This window comes from Haemaphysalis longicornis, unplaced genomic scaffold, assembly GCF_048455015.1.
Source record: "Haemaphysalis longicornis isolate Haplotype H1 unplaced genomic scaffold, Haemaphysalis longicornis Haplotype H1 scaffold_6, whole genome shotgun sequence".
Lineage (NCBI taxonomy): Eukaryota > Metazoa > Arthropoda > Arachnida > Ixodida > Ixodidae > Haemaphysalis > Haemaphysalis longicornis.
Window position 1 is genome coordinate 172,499,736 of NW_027526407.1, and position 9,635 is coordinate 172,509,370.

At 45.3% G+C, this 9,635-nt stretch overlaps 1 protein-coding gene across 1 annotated transcript; it reads right to left on the reverse strand.

Moving 5' to 3' along the window:
• Positions 1 to 1,552: 1,552 nt before the first annotated feature.
• Positions 1,553 to 9,398, reverse strand: LOC144143370 (lipase member K-like). The gene is made up of 4 exons (XM_077675137.1): positions 9,294 to 9,398; positions 8,955 to 9,026; positions 4,249 to 4,317; positions 1,553 to 1,807 (listed from the first exon to the last, which is right to left on the reverse strand). Exons 1-4 carry the CDS (start codon positions 9,396 to 9,398, stop codon positions 1,553 to 1,555), a joined length of 501 nt encoding a protein of 166 aa, XP_077531263.1.
• Positions 9,399 to 9,635: the final 237 nt, after the last annotated feature.

Genomic DNA, 9,635 nt, shown 5'->3' on the forward strand with positions numbered 1-9,635 from the left:
AAAGAGGCAAAAATGTTACACTTTTCGGAATTCGAACTGTAGAGTTTCCGCTTTAAAATTTCTACAATAGTACACCTCAACGGAAGCAGCCAGCGGCGCGAGTTGTCGCAAAGAGTTTGTCGCGAGGATGGTCTAGGTAGCCTTCTTAGCCAGTCACAAGCGACTGCAGGGAAAAATTTCGCGAATTGTTTCTACTGGTTGCCTATCGAATCGTCACTAAATTTTTCTCTTATTATGGGACTTGCCATTTTGGAACCTATACTTTTTCTTTACATTCCTTATGTACAGCGGCCGTCACAATAATTGGGGACGGGGTGTTGTAAATATACTGAAATTTCTACTTCCGAACACTGTCTAAATGAACTGGTGTGTGTTTAAAAGAGTCCTCTTTAATGAAAAAGCTTCCTGTAAACGTGTAATGGCTGTCATAATGCCAGTAAGACAAATGTTTTGTGTTCTTCACAAATGCTTATTCCAATTACTGATGACGGCACATGCACATCAGTAGTAGTTAGTGCTGTGGAGTTGTTCACCCCGTATGCCGTTGTCCTCCTGGTAATGTGTTTTCGCCGCCATGCTGGTGCCTGCTCGTTCCAATTGCTAACGCCTCGTCGTATGTTGGGCCACTTGGCCATAGATGCCGCTAGTGTCCCAGCTAATATTGCAATCACTGCTACCTTACCGTTGTATCTCAATGGCCATTTGCGTGAACGGGTGCAATTGGTCGCGGGCTATATTTGGCTTTTCTACTGAACGACTATGCCGTGGGCAATGCGCGGGTGCATCTGTGTCGATATCTGTGTTCGCAGGCAACTGCTCTGCTGAGTAGTCATCTCCTGTCCTGCGTCGTGCCGCTTTCTTTCGCAACCGCGCCTCCATTCTCCAGGGCTGACGTGGAGTTCTCGAGGGCAAATACAGCATCACCATGCTTACGCCACGGCCGAAACTTATGTGCTAATGATGCAGACGATGGACGCCAGGGTGTGTTTTTTCTTCTTCTGTGAGATGCGGAACCATGCCCAGACATGAGGGGATTGTCATGGTGGTTTTCAATGATCCTAAGAAAATTAATTCCCAGCTATATTTTTATGTGAATACCATCTATACACACAGTTACGCAATTACCTATTTCTGGCATTTCCTTTCTAGACTGATTTTTTTTCGTTTCCTTAGGGCTAGTGATCGTTATCAACCTCCATGCATTCCACCACTGCGTCTTGTTTCAGACAGGCAAAGACACTGTATCCAAAAAGGACTCATGAAATAGTAGAACCGTTCTACGATAAACAAATCACGAGTCAACCGCACTTTTGCTGCACTGCATATAAAAGTGCATCACGTATTTAGTTTTATTTTTCGGCAACTGTTTTTTGACTGTGAGAGCAGTGCCTCTGCAAATGCTCCGTGTTACTCTTGAATTCCGTGCCAGTGCCGGATAATACAAGCTGAAAATAGCGCTCGGGTTGCTAATTCTTCTTATATTTCAAGTTTATTGTCGCACTGCATATTTTCGTGATAATCTCGTTTTATTAAAACTGTATCCCAGTCCACTTCACGGATTCATGGATGTGTAGTTCCGCATGAGGTTAATCATAGGAATGTGCAGTATGTCTGTCGCATTGAATCCGAAGGCGAAGTCCAGATGTACAAAGCCGGGGTCAGAGATGGTGTAGTCAGACACGAGTACATGTTGCAGCCGCCGCTTGAGATCGTCGTAGTCTCTAATTTCTGTGGTAACATCGGCCAGGCCTCTAAACAGTGCCACTGGTGCTCGAATCTTCTCCAGCGGGTACGCAGGTGGCGTTATCTAAGCAGACAAAAAAATCACAGGTACTTTCTGTTCAGTCCACGTTAGGAGAAGCTAACGAGTTAACGTCTCCACAGATAACCTTTCTTGGAAACGTTTTTAAGGAAATATGTTGGTCTGTTTTACGTACTTCGTAGCACTAAAGAGATTTTCCGAAAAGTTGCTTCTGGTTTCCAACAAAAAATATATGCACAGGTGATTTGGCTGCAGTTTCTAGGAGGTTGTGTCCCCTTCTATGGTACCCATCTGGATATAGGGCTTTCCTCTCTTTTTATGAGAATATCGTTGCCATGCGTCCTTGGCAGCTGTCTTCCGAGAGACTATCGCCACGATGTCTATCGAAACACTTTCTTTCGCAATACATAAATGTCTATGTTTGGGGCATTATAACCGAACGGTTGCTGTGCCAAAAAAACAGACTTTCATCATCATTCTCCGTACATGTCGTGTAATAGGGTTTGTATGACTCAAGAAATTTCATGGATGCGACCCACGGTAATGCAGTTACTTCTAAACACCACGCAATTCTACGGATGTCAATCTATGGTGTCGCTATAGCGGTTCACTATTACCTTATTTTACGTGTACAAAAGCAGAGCAGGCTGGTGAGTGTAATCGTCATGCTCTTGTGGATTAGTGTCGTTTTTATGGAAATTATGTGGCCGTTTTTAGAGAGTAAGGGCACCCTGTAACCACTTTGCCATTGTAAAAACATAATAGCAAAATTTTCTCTTACAACATCAAATTTTGCGAAGTGAGCCAGGTTTGCCTGTCATTACCTGCAACTTTTTTGGGGGGAAAATCATGGAGGCGTTAAGTTACACTGAGCATTATTTGCGTATATTTCCTAGCCCAATACACGTTTCTTCGCTGTATTCATCAGATGTTATTTTTTTGCCTCGTGTGGATTTTTCTCCTTTCAATAATTTGCTAGGCGCTCATCCTCGCGTAATATTTGAAAGTAGAATAAAGAAGGGGTATTTTCGCTATTTGCTTTTAAGTTAGAAACGTCTTTCCGATCAGATACTTTTGGAACCTCCCTAACGGAGCAAGTTCTTATAGTACTTTAGGTGACCTAACGATGCGCGTACAGATAGGCATTGAGACTTTGTACGACATCTATTGCCTAATCTACTGTTTATTGTTTGACAAGAACAGTAGCTGCGCAAAAGCAACACTTCTTCTTGTCCTCTTAGTCAATCAGAGTTGCCTATCACAGTACAACTTTTAACCCGCGCCAATACTGCTAACGTTACGCATATCTTGGGACAGTGGTGTCATTAGCCTTAATAACAGTTTCTTATCAGCAGAGAAGCAACAAAATTGTTTCAGAAACTCTTGCTATAGAATGGTTTCTTCTCACCAGCCTCTTTAAAACTGTTTCATAAGGCATGAAGAAGAATTTCAGATACATTTTTTAGGCTGTGAGGGACGACCTGTCTGGAGGTACATAGTATATTTCAGAAGAAAAAAAAAGAAAGGAGCATGGTAGCATACCTGCTCTGTTCTGTGGACGTGCCAACAGAATGGACCTCTACACCAACCCCACTTTCCTCCAGTTTTTTATTCATCAGTTCAAAAATATTGTTTGCTCTAACCCCCGTGTGCTGCGGTGATACGAAGTTTTTTTCAATTTTTTACTGCTCCTGAAGTATGGTTATTAACCCTCTCCCCGAATATGCCATTTGGGGACACGAGCACATTAGGAGACCAATACGCTCCAGGTATCTCCTGCCGTCACACTGTAGTTCGGCGCGCCAATTTCTACAGTAGTTTTTTAGTCGCGGAAAGTCGGTTAAATTGCACTCAATTGCAGAGGAGATTATTTGTAATGCTCTTCTAAGCACATTTCGTCGCCTGAAATATATATTTTAAAGTTTTACGCAATAAAGGCTAAAAATGGGCTATTAGGCGGCCCAAGTTAAAGAATAAATACCTTTCTTATCTGCGTGGACATTTTCCACGTGCTCTGATATCTGAACACACGGGTGGTTTCTGCTTTTCGCATTCATCAAAAAGACGGCCCCCTGGGCCAGGGCCAAACACACATTTTTGTGCAGGGTACCACAACTCCCTGGCTACTGACTTCGGGGGTCGATCTTGGGCAGTAATAGATGCCGCAGTTGAAATAAACATTTTTTCTCACTCAGCCAGCTCAACGATAAGTCGTATTTTTGCAATGTGATCATTCAAATAAGGTGCTAAGAACACAGACCATGTATTTTAAGGTGGGTTTCCTGAATGCCGAAAGTCCAGGACGTACGCATGCACGCTCTCTTAATCGAAAATACCGCGTGCAAATGTCTTGGTTGATTCACGCGGGTGACAAAGTTCCGAAAAAAAAACCACTAAAAGGGTTACATGCATTTCAATAATAGCAGCACTTCAAATAAACGACAGTCTTAAATCTAGTTTTAACAAGATTTAGCTCTTAGACATACCTGGGAGTAGACTCGGAGGTTCTTGACTACGCCGAAGTCATATCTGACGAAATTTTTTGCTCTGACCAGCTAAAACAAAAACAAAAACTTAACGTTCCGCAGAAATCATTGTCAGTATCACTAAGAATGCAGTGTTTTACTGATAGTAACACAAAAGAAACACTCTCAAAAATTATGGAATTTCACGTATAGTTCACTTCGTGTACACAAATTTAGTGGGGCTGCAGAAAAACCGCGAAATAGAAAACCCCAGGCGACAAAATAGCACCGTGATAACATCACGTGTCTAGAAAGCATAGCGAAAAAAATCGGAGATATCAAAAAAGCGCAGGTCCGTACACAACAGCAAAAAACGAGCGAAGAACGAAACATCACAGCAAAAAGGCACCGCGCTTATCTGAAACTCTCTAAGGCAGCCATTATCTACAGTTTTCGTAGATATGAAAACTGGAAAGTACGAGCACATTGATTGTGCCGGTGGCTCTATATCATGTAATTTAAAGAGTGGCTTGAAGATTCTTCATGTATATTATTGTACGCTAGCCAATAAAATCTGTGACGTAACCGGCGTTATCCACTACGCTGTTCCCCTGCTCCGCTATTTTCCCATCCTGCTTTATCGCGGGCTGTTTCATCACTGTTTTCATATCTTGCTCGTTGTTACGACGTTTCACATACCTAAGGTGTGTTTTTTGTCTCGCTGTGTTGTGCCCTTATCGTCTTTCCTCGCTCCCTTTATTGGTGTTGTGCTCCTGTTCTAGCGCAGTTCTGCCGCATTCGCATTTTTTCTTGGCTATTTTTACTGTATCCTTGAGCAATACGTTTTCTTTACTCAGTTTTATTTTGTACCATTTACCAAAAACAAGCACCTAGCTTTCTTAAAGTAGCCAAAGCCGTATAGTAAACCATTTCGTAGGCAATTAGAGACTTTTCCGGTTTCTTCAGCGTACTCTGGGCGAATTTCGGGTATTCCTTTCCTACCATGAAAGATGACTCACTTCTGCAAGAATTTCTTTTACTTGAATAAATTCCGCTGAAGATGACAACTTCCGTAAGATACAACCACTATTTTAAATCGTAAGGTTTGATGTTCGTAAACATTATGTAACTAGCAGCATCGTATGCTAAATTATCTGAAACAGTAAGTGAAAATTCCGGTCCATTGCTTCGGTAGTTAAAATATGACAGTGTCAGCGGCAGAGGGCGCGTATTTTCGCCGCATAGTTGCTTTGATTGATTTATTGTAGGGTTTAACGCACCGACGCAGCGCAGGCGATGAGGCGCGCCGTAGTGGAGGGCGCCGGATTAATTTTGACCACCTGGGGATCTTTAACGTGCGCCGAAATCTCGTACACACGGGCGTTTTTGCTTTTCGCCTCCATCAGAAAAGCAGCCGCCGCGGCCGGGAATCGAACCCGCGACCTCGTGCTCAGCAGCGCAACGCCTTCGCCACTGAGCCACCGCGGCGGGTGCTGCATAGTTGCGATTCATAGATTGGAACAAAGCTTACCATACCCAACGTTCGGTTTCTCTCATGGCCTGTGTATTTCTTAACTATGGTTTAAGCAGAGAGGTTTGCTGTAGACGGTTTGCTGACACCAGCGCTGTCTACCGGGAGCACACGTCTATGGACCTGCTTCGCGGAGCTCTAAAATGGCTGCCGCTTTACTGCCATCCAGTGCCCAACAATTAGGATGCCGGATGAATTTGATTGAAAACACACGCCTTTATGTCTGAATAATAACTTTGCATACGTTGCCGCTTCTACTTGACATCTAGTGGCCGGTGATTGTCGCAAAAAGTGTGAGCCAACGTTCTAAGCAACTTGCGGTTGACTTACGGCTGCGGTTGATGCTCAGCAGCTCGTTTTCTTGCCTACTCCTAAATGCCAGTTGCTCAGTAATGTTCCTGTCTGTCGCTTCCAAGAGGTTCCTATAAATCTCCCGTTTAGAAAGCCGCATACTCTGCTAGAATCAACAACCAAGTACAGGCGCGTGTGGAAAAAAAACGAGGGTAGCACAATGCGACAGTATATTGCTGCTCCTTAACGTATACCCTTCCCAATTAGTGTTGGCCCTCTAGTGTGAAGTAAACTGCTTTGAATGATCCTTAAAACGTCGGCTACCATATCTTTGGTAAACAGGTCAAAAGTATTTTGTCATGTTGTCTTTTTGGGTCGTCCTGCTACAAATAATGTTAGCCTTTATCATTGGCCTATGATCTACCCGATAACCTATGTTGCCCCATTGCTCCAGTGCAGCACTTTTAACAGCACAGCTGTTTACGCCGACACAAATCCGTCCATCGGAGAGAAAACACCGACCGCACGTGAGCGCGTGCCTCGCGGAGACCACCCGGCGTCGTCCAGGCTTTCGCGGGGGCTTAGGCCACAAGGTTGGTTGGTGCCAGAAGGATGGTTCATATCTACTCAGCCACTCAGGGGAACTGGCCAGGAAATGGGCGCTAACTGTGAGAAAGAAACTGTGCTGAAGTGCTCCCGCCTTCGTCGTCGTCATCGTCGGCGCGCCAAGGGTCCGCCGTGATGAAGACAACGGCGATGAATCTGTCAAGCCATCCCCTTAATTGCTACCGGGAGTTAATAATGGGTAATTCGGGTGTTTTTCATGACGAAGTTTCCTTTTAAGGCTACTCTTCGGAAATAAATAAGCATTTTGATGTCCTCACGTATTTCAACAACCGAGTCAGCCCTGGCCAATCCCCCTGGCGGTTACGACGCCAAAACCTCTGAAGGCATCGTCATCATCATCACAATCCACACGTGCAGACGGCTACCGGATCAGCTGATGAAGTGGAGGTCCACCGGCGCGAGGATGCTCTACAAAAGAATTTGCCCTACGTGGCTGTGCCGTACACAGACGACGACAAAAGGGATTACGACGATTTCTGCTGAATCAAACATTGTACAGTGCTCACGGATTGAAACGCGACACTGCGAGCGCCTGGCCGCCCGTACATGCAGCGCCACCCATGGGCGCGCGTGGAAGCTAGGTGTTGCATTGTGGTATACCGCGAGGATGAGAGCGTGTGCTTACCGCTTCCGGTTGCCAATAAGCGGGGCTGTGGTTCCCCGCAGCGACAACGGGGCGCTGCGAGCCTGGAGCACTGGAACGCCTTTTGTGCGCCGACGGTACTAGCCCGGCCGATTTCGCGACATCGTGTGCACGCGCTCTTGTTACTCGTGCCCTTCCGATGCGACACAGTAATGTTCATGTAATGCACGGTGACCCTCATCTGAATAAAACGAGCGTCTGCACGAAGAAGCAGCAAACATTATTCTAGGATGTAAACTAAAAAAAGGGAAGACGCCTTTGCAGGCACGTTCGCGTGTGGTGCGGTGCATTAGTACTTCGTTGGCTCTCCTATTTTGTTAGTTTATATCATGGAATAAATTTGCTGTTCGTTCGTGCAGATGCTCGTTTTATTCAGATAAGCGTGACCGTGCCTTATTAGGACATTATCTGTGTCACATCGAAGGGACACGCGTAACCAGAGCGTGCGAGCGGACGATGTCGCGAAATTGGCTGCGTGGACCGCCGGTCGGCTACCACCGGCGCACAAACGCGCTCCTGCGCTCCAGGCTGGTAGCGCACTGCTGTCGCTGCGGGAAACCACAGCCCCGCTTATTGGCAACCGGAAGCAGCAAGCCTACGGTCAAAACGCTCTCATCCTCGTGGTATACCACAATGCAACACCTAGCTTCCACGGGCGTCCACGGGCGGCGCTGCATGTACCGCAGGCCACGCGCTCGCAGTGTCCCGTTTCAATCCGTCAGGACTGTACATATTTTAATGGTCTTTGCTTTACGCGGCCGTCTAAAACGGCTTTGCACTGGTGGAACCGCTGTCAGTTGCACTGGTGGAACCGCTCCTAGAACCGCTGTTAGTTTGTGGAGAAGCTAGGAAGGCCCCAAATTTTCCTTTTTCTCTATCCTAGCACCACTAGTGCTCGCTGCGCCAATTTTTTGAAAATTCTCTGGTTCACCACCAAAATATTACGGTGTTGCACATACATCATAAAGCATTTTAATAATACAGATCTCGATGTATGTTGTTTGCTTCGCGATAAAGTTCGGGTGTAAGATGCTGGAAAGCATTGGCTTCGGAACGAGTAATTCGTCTATTCTCAGCACCAATATAAACGAGTACTTGTGCCCTAAGGTGGAATGAAAGGCTGATTTGCCCGCTCCAACGTATGGTATCGTAAATTCCTAATTATATTTTCCTGAGATCAAACCATCTTTAAGAGGTGTTTCTCTACATTTCTTCCCATGTACAGATTTTTACAGCTCTACAAGCTGAACAAGTTGAATGTTGCTCCACAACCAAGACAATGATCTTTAAAATTTAAATAGTTGATCACCTGCATTCCGCATAATTCATTTCCAAAGGATGCCTCTTAGTTGTTTTTTTTTTCGAAAACTTATGATGCTTCGTTCAACAAAAGTTTTCGGCACTGGTTAGTTTCATTTGTAGAATAGTATTTGTTTAGCCAGTTAAGCCATCGATAGCCTCGAACGTAAAAGCACTTTACGATACCAAATAAAATTGACCGACCTAAGTAGTGTTGACGACCACGAGGCCTTTATTTTGCTGTTGACGTCAATATTTTTTTTTTCAAGCGATACAATCGTTTCGAGTAATAAAGCTAATAACCCTGCACGGTTGTAAAAAGTCACTGGTTCTCACCTGGGCGAAATGAAGGGCGTTCTGGCTTGATGTGCCCACGGGAGCGTTGGCGACATATACCGGAATTCGAGTCTGTGTTGAAAGAAGATGCGTACTTCAAGTATTTGTATTCGAATAAAATCTGAAGATTATTGGCCGTATTGCTTTAAATGTCATCATTGCAAAAGAAAGGTGTTCTCTCCTGCAAGTTTGATTTCACGCATGTAGTACTTGATGAACTCTCACCCTAAGCGGTGTAAAATGGTTGCGGATTAGCTCAGCTAACCTCGCATATGCAAAGCAAACGCTTGGCTTAGTCACGGTTGAGTCTTGGCTTCAATTGGTTAACCTCTAATGTACCTGTTTTGCCGACCATGGCTCAAAGCCGTTCGGTCCCGTGCAGCACTCACAGAAGGAGTCCCGGCCTCGCTTTCTTTCTAGGCGAACGCGGCGTTCCTCTTTCATGGCGAACGGGCAACAAGATGAGTCACATCGCCCGATACGCCCCAGCAGCGCATGCGTGCGAGGCTGCGGCTTTGGTCGGCTGTCGATCAGCAGAGCGGAGGTGTGTTATTTTGCAGGTAGCAAGTTTGAATCCCCGAGGGTGCACTCTTTTTTTTGTAAGTTGATTTTTTTCGTTTTCGGTCTGTTTTCTACACTGAGTTCACCATTTTCGGGACGTAACGTTCACGGCTCCACGAG

Excerpts from the sequence above, each read along its gene's own strand:
- LOC144143370 (XM_077675137.1), bottom strand. The coding sequence starts at position 9,398 with ATGAAAGAGGAACGCCGCGTTCGCCTAGAAAGAAAGCGAGGCCGGGAC. Across the intron at positions 9,027-9,293 it reads AGCCATGGTCGGCAAAACAG|ACTCGAATTCCGGTATATGT; the intron begins GTACATTAGAGG and ends CTTTCAACACAG. Across the intron at positions 4,318-8,954 it reads ACGCCCTTCATTTCGCCCAG|CTGGTCAGAGCAAAAAATTT; the intron begins GTGAGAACCAGT and ends TTTTTGTTTTAG.